We start from the raw sequence: 22,320 nt of genomic DNA on the forward strand, positions 1-22,320 counted from the left end.
TACATAAACACACATACATTCAAAGAGTTGAACTTTTGCTTCGAGAGCAGAGTAAATTGTTTTCACCAGAACATAAGCTTCCTCAACTTGTAGGTATCATTTGTGAATTTGATACGTAACGATGCAATTAACAATTCAGGATGATCCGAATTCCCAAAGGTTTTTGTTTGGTAATCTCAATGCGGTATACTGTACTATTATTGATCACTTGGTAAAACTTATACTCTCTCTACAAAATTAAGTTAATTACCTTTGTTTATTACCGAATAATTTATGTGTTTGAAAGGTTGAAGCACAATCACATTTGAGAAAGTGAAATTATGTGTTTCAAACTCAAACTTTATTATTTTCGAACACTCGCATTAAGAACGCCTGGGAACTCTTTGATAGTGCGAGAATAATGTCTAAAATAAGCTCATATAATATTGGAAGCACATAGAAGAGAGAAGGAAACGTCTATTTTAGACCTTTAGGATTAATTGCGCTAATTTGTTTTTCTTCAAACAAACAAAACGAGAGGCTCAATATATACATCATTGGGGCATAGCACATCTGCATTAGATCAAAGATCCACCATCATATTCTTGAATGGAACATGCTGTTTGATCAGTTCCTCATCATTCTGAGGGCCAGTGCTTGAAGCTCACCCAAGTCAGTACTGTTGCATGCTCTCTTCTTAGAACAAGCTTGGAATGAAAACTCATCTGATCTGCTGCTGCTCTGTGTCTCCTGCATATAATTCATAAAATCATTGCTGCTGTGGTCAATGGAATCCAACGAGCTCTGAGGAGAAATAGGGTTCATGTAACTTGGATAACTTGGAAAGTTTGTGACTCCATTCACATTCCCCTGCCATTGACTCTCCATGGTCCTTGAATTCATAAGGTTTTGATGAGCCACTTGTGCCTTCACTTGCATCAATTGTGCTTGTAAGCATGCCACCTATATAAATGAAACGAAAACCACCAAAGATTAGCATGAGACACCACCGATTTATAATCATTTTTGACATGTTATGTACTTGGATATTACTATTAATGCTATTGAGTATGTCTTAAGTTGTTCATAACTTGTTAGACTGTCGAACAAGAAAACAATTTTTTGAAAAGAGCTAAGCATAATTCAGAGGCAGTTGAACAATAGGACTATGCAAAATGAGTTTCTAAGAACAACAATAAGAGACTATTTTGTCAGAAAACATGTTAGTGAGACTGGTTAGTTTAATTAGCATAGATGGGTTTGGGAAGAAGAGCAACAAAAAGCTAGCACCTGTTGTTGCAAAACAAAAATGGGTGAGCCAATTTGGTCCTAGTGGTTGAAAAAATGGACAATCTTAACATAACATGTTCAGATTATCCGATAAGAAAACAATTTCGCGAAAATAGGGTTTTATACTTTGCAAGAACAAGAACAAATACCTGTTGCTGCAAGGCAAAAATGTGAGCAACACAACCATAAACGGGGTCTCGAATCCTTGCTTGAGCTTCATAGGCAATTGTGACAACAGCTTCACATCGATCATGGACAGGGACATGAAGTAACAGCTTGGAGACATTGCTAGCCCCAAACACTTTGTGAATGGCAGCAAATCTAGCCGGCCCTTGTTCGGAGCAAAAGTAAGGAGCAAATATGCAATCAGAGGCGCACTTCCTCCTCAGAAACTTGCATGCTCCACAAGGAGAGCCAGTTCCAGTAGTGCCACTGCTACCAGTACTGCCAGAAGCCATGGTAGCTAGAGAGAGAAAAGCTTAAAAATCGAGAGAGAGAGAGATAAAAATATTGAAGAGGCACACGGGTGCACTAGGAAATGCTGCACAAATGGAGTTAGGGGTAAATGGAGAAGAAAGTGGGGGGATTGAGAGCACATAAAGGGGGGTCTTATAAGAAATGGGAAGAGGGAGGGGACATGGAAGGTTTGTATGCTGGGTTCTGAGGAGACATTTTAAAATGGTTGATGCAATATTGGGTCTACTTTCCTTCTGAGTTGGCTTTGAAACTTATTATAGAAATGGTTTTTTGCAGTGTGGATGATTAAATGGCTACTGGGTTTTGATTAGGCATTTTTAAAATGTGGCAAGTTTGATTTTAAGGGTTTGAATAGTGGGGTTTATATTTTTCTTTCCGCCGAACGCCGCACCTGGGAACTGCGGCCCTCTGTCGCTTTGTGGAATTTGTGGACTTGGGGTTTACTGCTACATGCCACCTGTTGGTGTATTTGTACCGACAATTACTAAATACTAATGATTCAGTTACCATGAGCTTTATGTTTGAGAAGAAAATTAAGGTTTTATAGTGTTTAAAGTTCATTAATTAAGAGTTTTATAACCCTGTGCTTTGACCTTTTAGGGTTTTTGTTCATTTACCCCATTTTTAGGGGTTTTTTTTCCCACTTAAGTTTTTTTAATTCCTCTTTACCCAAAAGTTCTTAATTTCTTATCAAAAAAAAAAACATCCTAAGGAAGTCTTCCCTAATACCCCATTAAGTTTTTTTTTAAGACTATTTTACCCTCATCTCTTTGTTACTTAGAGAGAGAGAGACCATAGGAGACTTCGCCGGAGCCCAGTCACCGGCCGTCGGATTCCCGCCAACTTTCGCTGGAATCCGGTCATCGGTCACACCAGACTTTTCTAAAAACCTTGCCAGAGGTCGTCAGAGATCTCATAAGTCGCTGGAAAGGTTTATTGCCCTCGATAGAAGTCTATTGCCCCCCAATAGAGGGACAATAAACCTGTATTGCCCAACAATAGACGTCTATTGCCCTCCAATAGAACTTTCGGTCGCTGAAATGAAAACTAATCTCCGTAAAATTAGACAAATAAAACTTTGATTAAGGAAAAAAACGAGGAGATTACATCAATTCAAAACATTTATTGTCCCCCAATAGACCTTTAACAGACTTCTATTGTCCCGAATAGCCCTTTATTGCCCCCAAATAGAACTTTTTTTTTTCTTTCCTTCTGGCCTTCTGCCCCATTTTACCCAAAAAAAAAAAAATATTGATTTGGGCACCCAGAAAATACTCTGGGCACCCACATCATTTCCCTTCGCCGGTCAGCTCCCGTCGTTGATCTGTAACCTCCAGAACCTCGACCTCTCCAACAACTCCCTCTCCGGTTCCTTAGACAAAGGTTTGAAAAGCTGTAAGCAATTCCGGAGATTAATACTCGCCGGAAACAAATTCACCGACGAAATTCCGAATCGGAGCAAACCCACCGTTATCTTGCCTCTGCTGCCCAACCAAACCCACCGTCACCGTTTTGACCGGATTGAGACTGGGAGCGATGACGACGATGACCCCGTCGAGTTGAGGCGGCTCCTCGATTCAGATCTTTGCACCGGTGCCCTGTCTGATCTGCTTAGTGACACTGTCGGACTTGCTAAGGCGATGTGGCCAGGAGGAACAGTGAGCAGAGGCTGCTGCTGGCACGGCCTGGAGGATCCATTTTCGAAGTTGGGTTTGGAGGAGGACAGAATATAAAGGGACCTCGCCGAAAAACACGAGTAAACCTCGTCGGAGACTTGATTGTGATGAGAGAGAGAGAGAGAGAGAGAGAGAGAGAGAGAGAGAGAGAGAGAGAACTGGTTTGTGCAGATCGAGGAGAGAGAGAAACTGGATCGGAAAGAGGAGAGAGAGAAATTGGATCGGAAAGAGGAGAGAGATAGGGAGTGGCAGTGATTCTAATTCTTTAATTGTGTTGAGGGCAAAATAGTCATTTGGTGTTAAATTGTGTAAGTGAGAATAAAAATCTGTTGCTGGGGTAAGTGAGATAATTTTGGCCAATTTTGGTGGTTTGAGTCAAGGACCTGGCGTTTGCAAGATTTCATATGCAAACATAAAGTGCGTAATTTGGGTATAAATTTTGAAGTATAAAAATTGTGATTGGTGAATCGGACGTTCCGATGTTATGGTTAAACAAAATTTTACATTCAAATCATCCAGCATATAGTTTTTCACTTTTTTGTGCAAAATAGGGTTCACCTATTATGTGATCGTGTCTAAATTAGTATGTTTTGCTTCACCACATGCATGCCGGAGTTGCATCAGAATTGGGTTTTTGATAACTTTCTTGATTAAGATCCTAACGAACACCTAAGCTCAATTGTCTAACATGGGTGAGACATGTTGTTCAAGTTCATAAAGACTTAGACTTGGGAGCTTGGTGAAGAAAATTTTTTCGTCCTGCTCGCTCTGTTTTAGGAATTGGGTAGTCAAAGATTGGCTTTAATGGTGATGAAGTTGGTGAAGCTCTGTCCTCGTGCGTTATGCTTCATTTAACACTTTCAGACAAAATTCCAACGACTCTGAAAGTCCAAAGTGGTTGAACATGAGGCCATCGTTTCACAAACTCTCACATCTCACCCATCACAGATTAAATGCAAACCCGGTTGCTTCACTCACCACCATCACTACCCTCAACCAGAAACCACTCCTCCATTTGTTAATCTCGGAAAAACAAAACCTATAAGTCTATAACCCATTTTACCAGAAAAGTATATGACCCAGTTTGTGCAAAGGGAAAGTGCAATGCATTGATCATGTGCTTCAGAACCAGCTGTAGAGAATAGAGAGTGGCACTGGTGCAAGACCTTGTAAAAAAAAAAAAAAAAAAAGGGTTAATGGCTCAACTGCACGAGGAGCTTCGTCATCTTAACAAAGAAGAATGGCTATTTGTTTCAAAAGGCACATTCCCATGTCATACTTCTTATCGCAGCTGTGGCTTTGCTTGCAGAGCTTCATTGTCAAGCTCTTCAGCACCAAGAATGTTTGTGAATGATGCTGGATGGTAAATTATTTAAAATTAAAACATAATTTGCTACCGATAGTCCATTTTCTTGTGACGCGAGCAAATATAATTTGGAGTCAATGAAGATCATCATCCAAGCACATGGCACACATGCAAGCCACCTTCAAGATCCCCAAATCGAAGATCTGTTACAAAAAATTTCTCAGGCGTAATGGCATTGCAAATTTATTATGACGCAAAAACACGACGAGTCGACGACTTTGGATCCAAGTTGGTGCATGGTTTCCATATAAGAAATCCCAGATATATTTTTAGGTCCCAGAGCAGTTAGGTCAAGTTACTTGCGAGACGGTTACCCTTGAACCGTTGACCGCTTCTTGCTATAGATAGATAGATTGTGTACAGACTGATGTAAGTGTGGAAACCGTTCATCGGTAGAAGTGGCTTGATAAAATTAGAAGATAACTCTTCTTTGCCGTAACATTCGTCAGCAAAATTGGCTCAACAAAATACAATAGGAGACAACTTTTCCAACGAAAGGCTCATCAGTAGCAGTGAGTAGTGACTTACCATAGTTATGACACAACTGTTTTTGTTGATGAATGTGCATCTATAGAGGTGGATTACAAATTTAGGACACAACTTTTGGCGACGAAATGTTGGTCGGTAGAAGTGGCTTAACAAAATTAGGACTCAACTTTTGCATATGCGAGTGGTTTAACAAAATCAAGAAACAATTTTTGCCGACGAAAGTTAAGCAACACAACTTTTGTTGATAAAATCTTGTTGGTAGAAGGTAGCAGATGCTCTAGCTAATCATGGAACAACTTTGTTGGAGCAAGTATGGTGAGATATACCTTCTCAATTTCTCTTGTCGTTCTATAAGAGTGATGTTTTGGGTCTTCCACAGTTTAGATTTCGTTGACTTGTTTGTTTTGTTTATTTATTCTAGAGGTTTTGGTTAGGTTCCCCTTCAGTGTCATTCACAGTTTTTTGGCTTAATAAATTGGAGTGTTAGAGAGGTTACTCCTCCACTATCACTCATTGCATCCAAATAAAAAATAAATAAAAAAAGATAAAATCTTGTTGGTAGAAGTGGCTTTAAAAATTAGGACCAACTTTTACTCCCAAAAGTTTGTTAGTAGAAGTGGTTAAACAAATTTAGGAAACAATTTTTGCTGGCGAAATTATGTCAATACTCAATAGAAGTGGCTTAACAAAATCAGGAGACAACTTTTGCTTAACAAAATCAGTTCAAGTTAAACAAATTCGTTACTTCCTCGATCATCTTCATTGACAATAATATTCGTTATACAGCCCACAAAATACCAAAAGATGATTTTGATTCCCACTACTCTTTACAGTGCCAGAAGGAAAAGTTATAAGATCTCCAGCAATCCCCAAAATAGATCTTATTGAAAGTTTTACAAACCGGAAGAGAGTCATGTGGGTTTCTGGCCACCCCACCTGCACTGTACACCAGACCAAAATACTGATATCCTTATGCCTCCATCATCTCTTGTGATGAAACTTCACCTTCAATAGAAATTGCATCTTAACCTGTTCAGAGAACAACTTCTAAAATTAGTAGTGTACCAACACTTGGCAAAGTTGATATCCAGTTATTTAGAGCGGCTCTAAGAATTAGAACCCTAAGTGTACACAATCTTACACTGATATCCAGTTAATGTAGCTGCCGCTTCTAGTATTACTAGTAAAGAATTAATTTAAATCAAAATCTTATAAACACGTAAAGTTTAGTGTAAGAAACTGCCACTATCCCATATAGAAGATAAAAAAACAAGAACAGAGTTCATAACTTACTTGAGCTGTATCATAAACAATATACTCATTATACATCAGCTCAGAGGCCCTGACATGTGAATCCACTGGTTTGCCACAGGGCACAGTGACATCATCTCTCCATTTAACATAGTCCGACTCCTCAGGTTTTTTCTTGCCAAGTCCCTTCGTAGAGTGCTTTCCCTTAGGAGGTTTATCCATATACTGAATGACAGTAGAATGCATAAAGATAAGTTAAATGGGAAAAAGTTGTAAGAAATAATAAGTCTGATGAATCCAGTATATTGTTTTTTTACATAGGTCAAATTGAAAACTTTTACGGGAGTTAAAATTAGTTGACACATGATGTCAATATATATACAGAATATCAAAATGATCAAAACACACAAGAAAAAGGATAGAAGAAAAAGAAAGGATAAGGGGGGATGCAAATGAGCTCACTGTGGCCTTCTTGAGCTCATGGATCTCTCCCAGGGCAACTTCACTTAAAAGCATGAGGCCCACAGGATTTTTCTTATCTGTATAGCAATACTGAGCACTCTTACTGACAAGGTCAGCAAAGTAAATCCCCTTGCCAAACTGCAAGGCAAAATGATGAAACTGTTAGTTTCAAGAAAAGTGGATAAGACAGTGTAAACATACGTATAAAAACAGAGATGTATAAACATTAATACATATGTATACAGATATATACATAGACAAAGAAAACAAACCATATAACCAGTAGCTGGAGCTTCAGGAGGAGCTATTCTTAGTCCTTGGCTAAGTATTCCCACAAAGTTTGTAAACCGAGAACCTGAGGAATAGATAATTACTATTAGTCATGATTCTGCATCCTAAACCCTGATACATTTATCAATAGATTTCTGTGTACCTTGAAAAATAACATTGAAAAGAACTATAGCCATTCTCATCTCACTGCAGAAAAACACTATATTCCATAAAGTTTGGCTAGTGCAACTTACCATGCCAAAGCAGCATTCTGTTTTTAAGATTTTTCCGGTAAGGAGCGTATTTATCGAATTCCCCTTCCCGTTCAAGTGAAAAAACTTCTTCAAGTTCAAGACTCCAATCCTGATAATCTCATCAGATGCCAGAAACAAGATTTACATAAATAAATGAATTGACATTAAAATTTTGAGTATATTCAAATTTTTCACCAGGACCATATGCTCTAGAGTATCAAAATGCAAACCCACCGTATGTGTAGGGGCATGAGTAGTAAGAAGATACTTTTCAATCAACCGATAATCTTCACTATCGTGAGGAAGTGGATTCATACAACACTGGAGCTTCTTATACTTCTCATCCAAAGAGTCATCACTATCAGCATCAAAACCGACTAATCTGGAAGCAATTTCAATGTCCTGGAGAGCTTCTAGCATTTTCAACTGCCATGAGAAAACGTAAGCCGTATTAACCTCTTATGCCTTGCATATAATTATGCAAACATTTGGAAATCAGTTGAAACCTAAGTGCTTATCGGGGGAGACATCAACCAACAGCAAAACCTCAATAAAGTACAGCAAAACTAATACTCATACAATTTAAGGAAAGGCATCAAGGCCACTGGCTTAAGAATATGAGAAAACATGAAAAGTGGTAAGCACACAGAGCTCATGTACCTTTGACTTAAAGTCATCCTCATCCCTAATAATATGCGGATGTATGGAAGGTATCACTGTGAAAAATCGATTGCTTGCATCTACAATCAAGCTATCTTTTATGGAAGAGGCACCATCACTCTTTAATAGATTCTGTATTTCCGTTAATGCCTCAAACCCTGAATAGAGAAAATAGAATACCGGAAGAAAGCTGTAAAGATTTATTATGCAAATTAAATCTGAAATACAGTTTAATATATTGATCTGTGCAGCAAATTAAAGGTTGTGTTTTCAGTGCTTACCCTTTTGGATATTGCTTTTACTCAGTTTTCCAAGTGGCATCTCTGACATATTTATCTCAAATTCCATCATGGCAGCTCTGCAAAACTTAAGGCTTAGTCTCATAGTTACACACACACACACACACACACACAGAGATGTATATATAACATGTATATAAAAGATTGGAGGGGGAAGGAGGGAGGGGATAGCAAACAGTTTAAACAAAATTCAATTACCTGTATGTTTCAACGTTGAAGAGCATCTTCATCAACTCTGCTAACTGAGGAGGCAATTTGCTGGGTTCATTGTTCTGATTTTTCTTTGAAACCTCTTTGTTAACACCATAATCCTACAAATTCCAAATTTTATTAAATTAATTAGATTCATTAAAATGGATTAATATTACATCTTTCAGAAAAAAAAAAGAAGACGAAGAAGTGAAAGAACAAACAGTACAATATCCAATGGAAAGAATTTTCCAGGTTGCTTCCGAAAATCTTGCTTTTTCTCCCATGCTTCCCATGAATTGCCAGTCTTCTCAAGAAACAAACGTTTAAAATCAGATATGGCATCATATTTTGACATCTCTTCTAGTTTGGTTCCTCCAATTTTGTCATTGCCTACTCGTCCCCATTTACGGAACACATGGCAGTCTGAACTTTTATCATCTTGTATAATTTGGAGGATGTAATAACTTCACATAGAAAAGAGAAGGAGAAAAACAGAGAGAGAGAAAGAGTTAACATAGTACACTATAATTTAAAATGAAAGATAATATGCACCAACTAGGACTGGAAATGTCAAAGTAGAGACAATGATTTCTTTTTAATAAAAAGACCAGTAAAAGGCAAAAAAAAATAATAAAAAAATAATAATAATAATTAACTGCCAGTGATGCATAACTAATACAGAAAAGTTTCACTTCCACAGTTTCCCTATTGTCATTCTAAAACTCTCTAAAGTTAATGTTTTTTTTGTTCTTCTTTTTCATTTTTATAAGTAGAATAATGCTTTCATCCTAACCGAAGTTTAAAAGAAAAATGCAAACTTAAGACACAACTTCAGTCCATGTCCTTATATCCCAAACCATAAATACCAGATTATATCTCAAACATTTTTACTTAAACTATGTTGGCCATGCATGAGTATCCAAGGCAAGAAAAGATACTTAGCAATGTAAATCCCGGAAATGAGCAGTGGCAACTGATGAGTAACAGGTTAATTCTACGGAAATTGGTAAACAAGAAAGATGTAATATTACAAACGCACCTATTAACACCGGTTGACAAATCAGACATGCTTAAAGTTGTATTATATATGCTTTTTCCATCCTCAAGTATGTGACCTGTATCTTGCAATCCAGAAGATTCATGAACGGCACTTCGCCCTTTCACTTTGACAGTGACCATGCTAGAGGCTTCACCAACAGCTTCAACTTTGTAAAGATCAAATGGAAGCTTCTTCTTTCTTTTAAAGCAATCAACCAGATAATCCTCCCTAACAATTGGTATTTTCATCCTCCTGCAGATGAAACACATCTTGGTCAAACAAAAAAGAAACAATGTAGAAAATACTCAAGAGTCAAGAGAGTGATTTGATAACATCTTAACCTTGCTTTTTTCATCTCAGCATCTTTATCATCCAGTCCTCCACCCACAACCAAGCAATTAGTATCTGCACTTTGATTTGTAAGCAATTATAAGCAACACTATGCGTCTTTAAGCTAATACAGATCCACCCCTATTGCAAAGAAGGCAAGACGTTAAATCAAAATTCAGTTGGTGAAAATCACATGCCTTTTTTTATCTTAGCATGAACGGACCCAGCTACACCCTCTATATCTTTATTCCACTTTTCCTGCACAATCCACCCTTGATGAAATAAATATAGAGAACTGAAACTGCAGTTAAATGATAACACTCCCACAGGTACTAAGAAATAAATAGACATAAAGTAAGGGAAGAAGATCATGCCATGGATTCTTTTGGTAATCCACGAAAAGAAACTTTCAAATCCCCCAAGCTTGCACCAGACTGAGATTGGCCATTGAAAGCTTGACCTCCAGGATTGTTAGATGATGGCGGTGGCAGTATTCGTGTAGGTTTGCTAACCTTCTGTGATTTAAACCACTGGAAAATAAAGAAAATTCAAGTCATAATTTGGATGACTATCAACCTAAATAAGCTACATGACAAAAGTAGTAGCTAAATACCTTCTGCAGAAATTGATTATCTGTATCTTCTGGGATTTTCCACTTCCCTTTACGACGTTCAGTTTCTTGAGTAGAGTAAGAACACTTGCTCCATGCAGTCAGGAACCCATGGCACCTGTACATGGCTCCAGAATAGTGAAGATGATCGGAACAGAGTGGGCAGGTACTAAGTGCTCCAAACATCATTCCATCAGCGCTGAACAAGAAGTATAGCAATAAAGAGTTCGTGAGGTGAAAAACTTGGGATCCACATAGAGATAGATAGTGATCAACTGATAACAACTAATTACTTAATCAACTTTGGTGGAAAACAAACAAGAGGTTTTCCATTGTGACAAACTCCAAGTAACAAGATTTAAATAGATTGTACTGAACAACCAATCCGTTACAAAACATAAAATTTATTGCCAAAACCAGATTAAAGACAAACGGAATTGTAAATTAAAAGATTGCAAAAAAATAACAATAAAACATGAAAAATTAAACTAAACCAGATTAAAGGCAAACAGAATGTAAAATAAAAAATGCAAAGAAATAAAAAATAAAAAATAAAACATGAAAAATTAAACTAAAGTTATGTTTGCAATTTCCACGCTCAGACAAGACTATAGGATATTACCAGCGCTCACGCAAATCAAGCTCTGATCCTGTTGAATCTTGAGCATTGGCTTCAAGCATTTTACGCAGCTCTACAGTTGTCACATGCTTTTTGAGATCATCTTTCAGAGCCCACAGCTCTTTAGTTTGTGCCTCCATTTTGCTCTCCATATCAGTAGCATTACTCACAGACACATCCCTGCTTGTTGACACGTCACCTTCCGACTTAGAAACTTTTGACTTCTGATCACCATCCCCATCTTTTCTTCGTTTAGTGCCAGCTTTAGAAGTTGACTGTGGCAGGATCTCTTTAACTTCTTTGCCTGAAAGGATGACTACTATAAGATAAACAATAACAACTGAAAAACAGAAGATTAGAGGTAACTACCGAATAGAAACAACTTAATATAAAAACATACTGAACTATATACCATCCTTAACTAAGGCAGACACAGCTGCCTGATCAGAAACTGGGATGGTCTCCCATCCAGACAGCTTCTCCACTTGGGTAGATGGTGATGATTCCATGAAACACTTGGCATGGTGCCATGCCAAGCCCCTAGCTCCTTGACCTTCAGGCTTGGTTGATATACGGACCTATCAAGGGAATGAAAAACAATAAATGGAGAGTAGTCAACAACTTATGCCTAATTAAGGAGAACCGAAAAATACAATGATGATGAGGACACATTTGAAATAAACTTAGATGAAACTTGCCACACAATCACAGAATTCTGTTGTCGGTGTGTCTGGACATGTGCATTTTGGCATAATCATTTTGACCTGGAAACTAGTGGTGCCCTACTTCAGTACTAAATCAAGTAAGAAAAACAAAGGGTGGGAATCTTTGGAAGATAATTTGGATGGTATCTCAAGATGGAGAGAGTTTCACCTTGTTTGTCCTTGATCAGATACCTAATTTGAGGAGGACTGGGGAACTATGGAAGAGAGGCAGAGAATCCTTCTTATTGGAAAATTAAATTCCATCACAAACCAATAAAATGCTCTAGACATGACTTACAAGTCTACAACAGGGAAACCAGAAGCCTGACCATGAGAAGACATCACTAAGGCAATGAGAGGCCCTTTAAGCACTGATTCTTCTCTGCCTCAGAGACAAAAAAAACTACAGCAATCCTACACTTACAAGCATACTAATCAATTACTTGACTCTTGTGAGAAACTCAAACAGATGAAAGAACATTTTCAATTATACAATATTGTGCCGAAAAAAGAAGATGTGATTCATGTTATCAACTCTGAAAAGCTACTTTTGGCTTACAGATTTCTTTTCAAATAGCAGATGCATAACAGATCCAACTACGCAAAAGATTACTTACTGAACAGAGAAAATGGAGAAACATAGTTTACTAACCTCCCCTTTTAAAATCTTTTGGCTGCAGAGCCTGCAAGTAGCCCGAGAAGTTTGCGAAACTTCAATACCACTTTCTGTAGCACTGGCCTTGCTTGTAGTTGTTGTATCCGAGGGTCCACCAGATCCACCACTTTGTACATAATCTCTAATTTTCTTCTGATCTTCCCACCGGAGGAGCTCGAGGCCTTCAACATCATCAGTTCTAAATCCAAGACAAAGGCATAGCAGTAAATCACTACAACCATCCACTTAACTCAATGCTGGAGATTATAACAAATATTACAATAATACATACGATTTTATCTGCTTCGCCTTCTTCATTATGCAACTAGCATGGTTCCACATCTGAAAACCAATAATTATGTAGGTAACAGAACAAAAGAGATGATCAAGGAAACAAAAATACAACAACACAAGTGTTAAAAGACGAAACAATTCTTTCTTTTTCTTTTGGTACAAATTCTTGATTATGTTCCGAACAAGGCTTCAACTTTACATTCTAGGGCTACAAAAACCTGAGCATTCAACCCAGGTCTACAGGAATTTGCTAGCACACCCAATCAATTTGCCCAAAGTTTTAGTTTTTACCAACAAAAACGCCATGATCAACGCAAATGCAGCAGAAATAGACAACGAAACCCCAAACCCTAATTTTCTAGGAATCAAAATCAACGCATTATCTATTTTTTTATTTTTTTTTCAAGGTAAGAGTTGGCCGGAAAAGTAAAAACGACATTGAAAGCACAAAAAAAGTTGTGAACTTTGTTGTGGAAAGTGAGGATGAATAGCAGAAAGAGATGAGTAGAAAATAGAGTGAGAATGAGGTACGGGCATGAAGCCGTCGAATTGTTTGGCCTGGACCATTTTGCCGAAGCGGAGGTTCTCTTTTTCAATGGGGTTTCTGCAGGTTTTGCATGACGATCGTGAAGACTTGGCGTACTCGACCTTCCATGGCTTCTGGTTCTGAGGGTCCGCCATTCTCTCTCTCTCTCTCTCTCGTGTGTGTGACTGTGCACTGCCGATAACGACTGAGAAGTGATGAAGTCACAGACACAGTGGGAATGAAATACCTTCTCTTTCCCTGTTCCTACCGACATTCGGAGCTCCACGCCTCTTTGTCGTTTTATTTCACCGACCCGACCCGACTTGATTTTACAGTTTTATTTTATTTGAACCTCTAAATTTAGTATTTGTATTTGATAAAAAAAAAAAAAAAAAAAAAAAATTAGTACCTGAGAAGTTTTATATACACCACCTCTAATTACTTAATGCACACCCCCTATATTTTTTTGTCATTAAACTTCCATCTATACCCCTCCTCATTAGTTATAAATAAAAATAAAAACAAAGACGAATCCAAAAAAATAATAATAATAATAAGAATTAAACTTTCTATATATAAATATTAGTTAAATATTTTCCCATAGCTTAAATTTTCTACTCGTCTTTGATCATGATACAATCAACCTCTCTTCAAGATCATATGTGGACGTTAATGGTAGATGAAATAACTATAGTCTACATGAAGAATTAGCAAGCAACTAAATTAGTTGAAACACATTGAAAGAGGTTATAAAACCATCAAATATATCTTGGATATATGAATACATCATCATCAATCACTTCGTTTGCAAAACAACCATCTTGACTCATTCTCTACCCATTTTAATATATGAATCACGAAGATATTGACATATATTGAGTATTTTAAAATCTTAGAGACATCAAGTTTTTCAACTTGAAGAACAACAAGGGTAAGAAAGTAAAGTTATACCAACCTCATTGATGTGAGAAAGAAGAAAGATAATTAGTTATTACCATATTGATATGTGCCGGAATTAATTAGCAATAAATTCCACAATAAATTAAAAAATTATAGTAAAAGAATGTATTAAATAAAAATTTATGATACATTGCTGACCTAATATTTTCTCATTTATTTATTTAATGAGGAGGGAAGATGGAAGTTTGATGAAAAAATGAGACTAAAAAATATAAAGGATGTGCATTAAGTAATAGAAGGGGTGTATTTTAAATTTATCTTTGTACCTCTAAAGAAATATAGAGCATAAATCGACAACAATCATGTAACAGTTTAACGGATGTCACTGAAGCTGGATTGGAGTTGGTTACACATTTTGCATAATCTTTGGTGCTTTCCACATAAGGTTATGCAATAGGTCGATGATTTCCGAACGAAAATTCCCTTTTGTTAGAGGTGGTTGGGTGATGCAGGTGGAGGTGGACTGAATGGAGTTGCCGGATGGGATGGTGAGGGTGGAGGTGAGCATCTACACTTCCATATAATTTCAAGCTACAAATACTAATGAGTCTTTCTAAATGTGTATCCAGCAAATCAATTTTATATGAAAAGACATTTATATCCTCATATGAAACGACAATAATAGTCATGGTAAATAAAAATAACAATAAAAGAAACCAAAAAGTTTACAACTCTTTTTTGTATTTGTACCAAGCAGTTCAGTACTGTACCCAACAGTTCATTGTGTTTACGTTGTTTCTTCGAGCAAAACCTTAAACCCAAATTTCACTTTCCTTCCTTCATAATTGGTTCAAGGGTTTAATATGCATGATATTGACCAAGTTGTGACTGCAATTATGATTTCGGAGCCGTCAAATAAGGTTTGTGCATTTTGTTTATCATAGAACCGGAAAAAAAAAAAAAATTATTGCAGTTTATCGCACTTCAATCGATCAAGAAACACTAAAAGTCATTAAAATATTCTGCAGGAAACCACCGAACCAAATAGAAAAGTTCAACCAGATAACCATCGAAATTTAGCAAAATATTCGGAACACAACCTTTGGACATGATTGCTATATTCAGGCAACAACCACCGAATATTAGTACAATTTTCGGCACACAACCACCAAATGTTACTACTTCAAATTCTTTTACCGTTTCCTTCCTCTATAATGATGCTCTGCACGAGTTCCTCTCAATTGGGGAACGAGCTTGGCGCGACCCTCATTGATGCTGAGATAATCAGGGTTTTGCTGGATGTGAATTGCTGGGTGTGAGTTTTGAGCGTTTTTGAGCTTGAGATTTGCTGGGTGTGAGTTAAAATTTAAAAATAAGGGTATTGTTGGAAAAGTTGCTAGGTGTAATTACAAATTTTATTTTTTTACTGAAGGTACAGAATTTGCTGGATCTACATAGAAATTTGCTTGGTACATTTAGAAAGACCCATACTAAATTGAGAAGTTCAAAAATCGAATTTAGGTGAGTTATACTTAAATACAACCCGTTTATACCATGTTATCATAACATTTCTTCTCCAACAGATTGCTAGAGAAGCTTGGAACTATATCTAGTCAAATATGCCTTGGATTTGTTTTTTTCCCTCTTTTAATTCATTCAACGAGCAAGGAAAGTGATGTTCTACCAGAGTGCCTTTTCTTCCCGTAGAAGCTTGAAGATCTGCATTTTCCAAGAGTTTTGAGTTTTGACTCTCCCAGAATCTCATCATGCAATAATTACAAGTATTTGAAAAGAAATAGATTTGAGCATGAATAACAACCATCTACCACTGGTGTCTATACTTTGAGGCATGCACACACAAGATTTGTGATTTGTGATTTCTGATTTCTGATTTCTGATTCATAAGATTTGTGATTTCTGATTAATATTTGGTGCAGGTTACCCAATACAACATAAACAGTAAATGTGACAAGCACTGAGCATGTGTGTGGGTTATAATATGGTACTTAATTTAAACGAAGCAAAAAAAAATCTGTTTCTTCCCTTTCTCCCCAACTTCATGCTTGTACTTCATGGATGTTCAAATCAAAGCTTCTATAATTGGCGCTTCAGCAAGTAAAAGCACTGTTGTTATCTATTGTACTTGAGGAGCTTGCATGAATAGGTACTGCAAATAAGACATAGACTTGAGTCATTTTCCTGATGATACACTAAATCCAGAGTTTCACAGTTCCTGAATCATAGTTTTGATATGCATACCTCAAACGATTTGCCCGATCCTTCATACTCAAGCATGCTTAGAGCAACTTCACAGCTCTGAGACACGATAGGCTCAGGATCCATTGCAAATTCCTTGAGAAGTGATACACTTTGGTCATCTACACACAAACAGAGGCTCAGTTTTATAAACCCAAAACTGAAAGCATTTGCAATTAAGATGCTATTATCAAGTCAATTTTAAGAAAAAGACCTTTGGCAATGAATTACTGAATGCAATGAACTACTGATATAGTTAGAGAACACGGTAGAAAATAGCAGTCATACCTGCAATGGAACCAAGAGCTTCAGCAGCTTCATGTCTAACCATTGGGTGCTCATTTTTATCCATAAGTATGTTGGAAAGAGCAGCTGAAGCAGCTTTATCTTGTAATTGGCCCAACACATAAGCAACCTGACAACCACAGAAAAGAAATTATGATGGTGAAAAGACATAACCACTTGTAAAACAAATGCAGATCAAACACGACAAGAAAGACCCTTTAAAGAACAAGTCAAGAATCCATTTAGAGGAATTATAAACCAACCTCGTGTCGCAAGAGAGCACTTTGGGAACCCAAGGAATCAATTATAGCAGTAACAGCTTCATCACCACCATCATTCCGAAGTGCAAAGAGAGCTGAATACCGCTCATACATACTCCTTTTTTCATCCAGAAGAGCTTCCCTTAAAATGATATATACTAGTCAGAAATGTAATAGTCAAAATCGTAGGAAGTTGAGCAATAGTCGATTACAACCACACACACCTTAGCTGATTTACAGAAGAGCCAGAAGTAGCCGGTGCAGCCGGATCCACAGACATAAAAGGTGATTTTTTATCCATGGATTGACTACTATCATTCTTCAACTGCTCAATTCGATTAAGAGCCAACTCACAAGTCTCTTTTACCTCCTGAGCTGGATCTGAAACCAGGCTATTCTTTAAAAGAGGAATATTGCTCTCCAAACCAATTGCACCAAGAGCTTCTGCTGCCTGTACAGTTGCAATTAACACGAATAAGCATATTATGAGAATCTGAGGAATGCAAGTAGACTTGAAGGTGATATAAACCCACCTCATGACGAACAATGGGATGCAGAGAGAAATCATTGAGAACCGCTATCAAAGCAGGAATTGCCTCCGCGTCTTGCATTTGACCCAACGCAAATGCAGCCTCATGTGCCAACAAGTTGGAAGAATCCCTTGTTGCTGCAGTGCGAAACACATATCCATTGCACAATTAGAACACTAACGATCAGCCTAGCAGTTCAGTAACGAAGGTAAAAATCAAGGAAGGATTCAACATTAACTTGAGCTAAAAAAACAAATCTTAAACATGTTCAACTCCATTCCATTCCCTAAAATTCCTAATTACAATGCCGGTGGCTTAAAATAACAAACACCAAAAGATCATTGTCCATAGACACCTAAAAGACCAATCTCCTAGGGTTCCGATAATCCCATATTCATTCTATCACATAGATACCATTGTATTTGAGGCACAGGCTCTAATCAGTCAGTGATACTCATTCAAACAAGTAAATCAGCTCAAAGAGAAAGATAATGAATTTGGCTTACAACAACCAAGCACTTCCAAAGTTCTACTTAAACACTAATCAGTTACCCTTTGCTGTAATTAAAAAAATCAACACGATTCAATGAACAAGTTAAAGCATATTTTCCATACATTAACCCAACGAAGCCTAAATCTTCAACTAAAAATAATAGTAAGATAAAAATGGAGGTGAACGAACCGGTAATAAGGGCGTTGCGCGGGGCAGGGCCTTTGAGGTTGCGGAGAGAGAACAAGGCTCTGAACCGCTCCGATATGGGCTGCGCCGGGTCCAGCAATCTGTCGCAGAGAAACTTCACCATCTCCGGTGACGACTCGAACCCGGTGGCGGTGGCGCCGTCGTCGCTCAACGAACCCATGAGTTTACGACGTGAGTGATCAGCTAGATTCCGCTTAGGGTTGTTTATCTCTCTCTCTCTCCCCAGAATCAGATTCTCTCCTGCTGAAGAAGAAGAAGGCGATGCAGTTCCCACCTTTTTTTTTTTTTTTTTTTTTCCTTTCTGATATTTATAGGCCGCAGTAAATAATTTATTCACCAGAAGCAGTAACGAGACCCAACTCAGTAAAAAGTAAAAAAAAACACGCTCTTCAATTCTTATCCGATATCCTTTTAACTATTAAATAGATTCTAAGTAGGGCTGCGGCGCCGGTACAATTATTGTCTATACAGAAATATTTTTTTTTGTTTTATCAAAAATATAGAGGATATTTGAATATTTCATAATAAATAAACATGAATTATTTTAGAATATAATTAAAAAATAGAGAAACGTGATTGATTAAGCGTATCACGTGATCAGTAAGTTTGTTTACTTACGAATTTTTTAGCAAATCCTGTGGGACCCGCGGAGGCGTTAAAATTTTCTTCCCCCGCTGAGAATATAAAAATCACTCCTCCCTTCTCGTTTCCCCTATTTCTTCCTCAACAGCAAAAATCCCGAGGCTTCTCTCTTCTTCTGATTCTTCTTCTTCTTCTTCTTCCCTCCAAACGGTGCGTTTCTTCAGCTCCAATCTCTCTCTCTTTCTCAGATCTGAATTCCTCGATTCTCTTATACCGCTCATCTTCGTCGCCGATCATCTCCTCTATTATTATTATTTTTTTCTTAATTAAGTTTCCTGAAATCGGGTTACAGTGACTCAAATCCAAAGATCAAAGCAGCAGCGAAGGGATTGGGTCGCAATCGTTCACTGTGAGCCATGAATGCTCGAAGGTTAGCTCGTCTTAAATCCGATTGATCTCTTCTTTAATAATTTTCTACTTTTACTTCCACAACATTATCAGTTATATTAACCTGATCCTGTTACCGAAATAATAATTTCATGTTTTAGATCTGTGCATAAAGTAGTGATTGTGTAGCAAGTGCTAATTGAGTGATCAACAGACAGAATTCTGGCTTCGTCTTAGTGGTGGTTATCTGTTTGGATTGTTTTTTAGTAAACTTGAAAGTTCATTTAGGGCTACAAGCTTTGTGTACTGGATTGGCTTGTAGCTAACCTTGTATTCTATTCGATACTCGGATCAACGAAAATGATGTACTAGTAATGTGTTTGTTTTCTTGGTCAGTCAATGCCAGCTTCTAGTGCTCAGTGTGGGGGAATAGGCATTAGTCATTAGACATTCTGTTTGCGAATGTGTTTGCTGTATTTTGTTGAGAGAATGGTATGATCGATACTGGACTGTCTTCTGAGTCCAAGTTGTCAATGGATCGCTTAAATTTTACTTGAGGAGAAAAACAAGTAGTAATCTTTCACCAAAATCATAAGGAGATCCATGCTAATCAACTTTTCCCAATAAGCATTTCATCAGCTTCTTTTGGATCAGGTGCTTTGTGTACTTTTTATCCGTTTATTTTATTAGATGCTTGGATCAACGCAAATGAATTATGTTTGTTTTTCTGGGTCAATGTTAGTTGCTATTAGGTTTAAATCAGTGGTTTTCCACCAATTTACGGATTTTGGGACATCACAATGGTTCTGTGGATGGGATATAGATTAGTCAATAGACATGCTATTGAATGTTTGGAATGCATACTGGACTAACCTCCGAGTCCAAGTTTTCACATTGATCACTAAAACTTTTACTCAACGAGTAAGGACTAGTAGTAGTACATTTGTCGTGGAAATCACAAAGAGACATATGCTGTGCTTATTGAAATACTGCAACTTATTGTCGATGCTACAAAGGTTCAAAATTTTGTGTGTGATTAAACTCATTTTATATGCATAGTGATAGATGCAATGCCGGAAACATCAATATCTAATATGAACATCAATGTCTAATGGATGCAACTTACTGTTGATGGTACAAAGGTTCAAAGTTCTGTGAGTGATTAAACTCATTGTATTTGCATAGTGATAGATGCAATGCCGGAAACATCAATGTCTAATGGATCGTGGATGTAACTTATGGTTGATGCAACAAAGGATTAAAGTTTTGTGAGTGATTAAACTCATTATATTTCCACACTGGTAGATGTGGTGCCAGAAATATCAATGTCTAATATGAACCTAGCGTTGATGTTGTTGAAGCTTCATGTAATTGTTATGGAATTATTCCATGTTTCAGATGAAGTGAACTCCTGTTGTCAATCATATAGAAACTGATTAGTTTAACGATACAATCTAAATGCAGGGACTACCGCAACAACAAAGTCGCTCTTTTTGATGGCATTGAGGAGGGTGGCATCAGGGCCTCATCTTCCTATTCCCATGAAATCGATGAGCAAGATAATGAAAGGGCAGTGGAAGGATTGCAAGATAGAGTCAATTTGCTGAAGAGAGTAAGGCCCTCACTCCCCAATTCCCTTGTTTAGTATCACTTGGAGACTTAAAATTAATAGTGCAAATGTGATTGTAGCGGTTCCTGACTGGATTCAGCATATATTAATGTTAGTCTAAAATATCAAGTTTCTTCCTGTTGTCTGGTCAATGTGTGCTTTTGTCAGTTTAATAGGTTGAGGAAGAAACAAGTTGCTTCTGAATTTTGTAGTATGGTGCTATGGTTATTGGTTCACAGTTCCCTGCAAACTTCTTATAGTTTACCTTTGCCTTATTGGCAGCACATAGAACCAACTGTGAAATCCTTCTAAGAGGATAAGAGATTGAAAGACTTGCTTATTTTTGTTTTCCTTGTATGCTAATAAAACATCACTTAGAACTTGAACTCAATATTTCCACTGACAATTCTCTTGTGTTTTAACACAGCAGTTTTGTTTTTGAAATTATAGGCTAGATCATGAGCATGTGATCTAGATTATTTAGATTAGTGTACTGATTATGAACTCGACTTGTAGGCTCATAGGCTTTAGTTCTCCCAATAACATACTAATTCATTTCATTTCAACAGTTGTCAGGTGACATACATGAGGAGGTGGAGAGTCATAATCACATGCTGGACCGAATGGTATATACTGTATATCTATATGCTGCAGTTAATTGATCTATCTTTAGAGTTTACATTGTTTATATGTTATTTACTCATGATGCAAATTGTGTATTTAGGGAAATGATATGGATTCATCAAGGGGAATGCTATCCGGTACAATGGACAGGTTTAAGACGGTATGCTACCTTTCCATCTTTGAAATTTTCAAGTTCTTTTCTTCATCTATCCTTCCTAGGGTCCCCCATCTGATCCTTGGCTGTTATAATTTCAGGTTTTTGAGACCAAGTCAAGCCAGAGAATGTTTACACTGGTGGCATCATTTCTGGTCGTCTTTCTAGTTATATACTATCTCACTAGGTAATTGATCCATGATGGAATTGATACAGCCCCCGGATTTACCTTGAACATGGAAGATGCTTGCTTTTCACTGTAATCAATGTTTTACTTTCTTCTGTCTTGTAAGATATTCTGGTATTTTACTGTAAAGAGATTTAAGATGTATGACATAGAAGTTGGTTGCCTTTTACACTTGGTTACATGCCTTTTCTTCAACCACTTGACAACAGAAACAGTCTAGGTTCTGATGAAGCATTGCTTATAAACAGAAGCTCTGATTCGATTGTTAATACAAAAAAGAGTGCGTATGTATATAAATATGAGGAATGCTAGCAATATTCCTCTTTCTATCTTTCTCATTCATTGTATGTCATGTGTACTCCATTAAGATAGAAATTCATCATTAATCCTTTAATTCTTTATTC

At 37.2% G+C, this 22,320-nt stretch overlaps 4 protein-coding genes across 5 annotated transcripts; 1 reads left to right on the plus strand and 3 right to left on the minus strand.

Annotated features, from left to right (window-relative positions):
- Positions 1-443: 443 nt before the first annotated feature.
- LOC133740498 (LOB domain-containing protein 16) lies at positions 444-1,849 on the minus strand. The gene is made up of 2 exons (XM_062168450.1): positions 1,419-1,849; positions 444-942 (listed from the first exon to the last, which is right to left on the minus strand). Exons 1-2 carry the CDS (start codon positions 1,725-1,727, stop codon positions 607-609), a joined length of 645 nt encoding a protein of 214 aa, XP_062024434.1. The 5' UTR covers positions 1,728-1,849; the 3' UTR covers positions 444-606.
- Positions 1,850-5,965: 4,116 nt separating this feature from the next.
- Positions 5,966-13,662, minus strand: LOC133739591 (poly [ADP-ribose] polymerase 1). The gene is made up of 20 exons (XM_062167376.1): positions 13,448-13,662; positions 12,915-12,964; positions 12,620-12,821; positions 11,676-11,841; positions 11,267-11,567; positions 10,648-10,843; positions 10,409-10,564; positions 10,232-10,292; positions 10,046-10,109; positions 9,705-9,956; positions 8,892-9,129; positions 8,672-8,784; positions 8,456-8,532; positions 8,175-8,332; positions 7,749-7,940; positions 7,515-7,623; positions 7,263-7,345; positions 6,991-7,128; positions 6,571-6,753; positions 5,966-6,306 (listed from the first exon to the last, which is right to left on the minus strand). The coding sequence occupies exons 1-20, from the start codon at positions 13,595-13,597 to the stop codon at positions 6,259-6,261; spliced, it is 2,937 nt and encodes a 978-aa protein (XP_062023360.1). The 5' UTR covers positions 13,598-13,662; the 3' UTR covers positions 5,966-6,258.
- A 2,530-nt stretch (positions 13,663-16,192) lies between these two features.
- Positions 16,193-18,658, minus strand: LOC133738486 (deoxyhypusine hydroxylase-B). Its single transcript, XM_062166043.1, has 7 exons — positions 18,356-18,658; positions 17,677-17,810; positions 17,368-17,594; positions 17,147-17,285; positions 16,887-17,013; positions 16,602-16,720; positions 16,193-16,509 (listed from the first exon to the last, which is right to left on the minus strand). Exons 1-7 carry the CDS (start codon positions 18,531-18,533, stop codon positions 16,477-16,479), a joined length of 957 nt encoding a protein of 318 aa, XP_062022027.1. The 5' UTR covers positions 18,534-18,658; the 3' UTR covers positions 16,193-16,476.
- A 388-nt stretch (positions 18,659-19,046) lies between these two features.
- On the plus strand, positions 19,047-22,087 carry LOC133738185 (bet1-like SNARE 1-1). Of its 2 annotated transcripts, XM_062165647.1 has the most exons (6): positions 19,047-19,165; positions 19,308-19,385; positions 20,807-20,954; positions 21,521-21,577; positions 21,676-21,735; positions 21,831-22,087. In XM_062165647.1, exons 2-6 carry the CDS (start codon positions 19,372-19,374, stop codon positions 21,918-21,920), a joined length of 369 nt encoding a protein of 122 aa, XP_062021631.1. In that variant the 5' UTR covers positions 19,047-19,165; positions 19,308-19,371; the 3' UTR covers positions 21,921-22,087. The 2 variants fall into 2 exon arrangements, with proteins under 2 accessions (XP_062021631.1, XP_062021632.1); XM_062165648.1 differs by having other exon boundaries at positions 19,073-19,385.
- The last annotated feature ends 233 nt before the right edge of the window (positions 22,088-22,320 follow it).

The sequence above is a fragment of the Rosa rugosa genome, chromosome 3, assembly GCF_958449725.1.
Source record: "Rosa rugosa chromosome 3, drRosRugo1.1, whole genome shotgun sequence".
Classification (NCBI taxonomy): domain Eukaryota; kingdom Viridiplantae; phylum Streptophyta; class Magnoliopsida; order Rosales; family Rosaceae; genus Rosa; species Rosa rugosa.

Bases quoted from the DNA above. Each gene is read 5' to 3' on its own strand.
- LOC133740498 (XM_062168450.1), bottom strand. From the start codon at position 1,727: ATGGCTTCTGGCAGTACTGGTAGCAGTGGCACTACTGGAACTGGCTCT. The intron at 943-1,418 runs GTATTTGTTCTT...TCATTTATATAG, and splicing joins TTTTTGCCTTGCAGCAACAG to GTGGCATGCTTACAAGCACA.
- LOC133739591 (XM_062167376.1), bottom strand. From the start codon at position 13,597: ATGGCGGACCCTCAGAACCAGAAGCCATGGAAGGTCGAGTACGCCAAG. The intron at 10,110-10,231 runs GCATGTGATTTT...ATCAAAGTGCAG, and splicing joins TCATGCTAAGATAAAAAAAG to ATACTAATTGCTTGGTTGTG. The intron at 8,785-8,891 runs GTACTGTTTGTT...TGGAATTTGTAG, and splicing joins AATTCTTTCCATTGGATATT to GATTATGGTGTTAACAAAGA.
- LOC133738486 (XM_062166043.1), bottom strand. From the start codon at position 18,533: ATGGGTTCGTTGAGCGACGACGGCGCCACCGCCACCGGGTTCGAGTCG. The intron at 17,811-18,355 runs GTTCGTTCACCT...TTCGCACTGCAG, and splicing joins GCGCAACGCCCTTATTACCG to CAACAAGGGATTCTTCCAAC. The intron at 16,721-16,886 runs GTATGACTGCTA...GTTTGTGTGTAG, and splicing joins AGCTCTTGGTTCCATTGCAG to ATGACCAAAGTGTATCACTT.
- LOC133738185 (XM_062165647.1), top strand. The intron at 20,955-21,520 runs GTAAGGCCCTCA...TCATTTCAACAG, and splicing joins GAGTCAATTTGCTGAAGAGA to TTGTCAGGTGACATACATGA. The intron at 21,578-21,675 runs GTATATACTGTA...TTGTGTATTTAG, and splicing joins ATCACATGCTGGACCGAATG to GGAAATGATATGGATTCATC.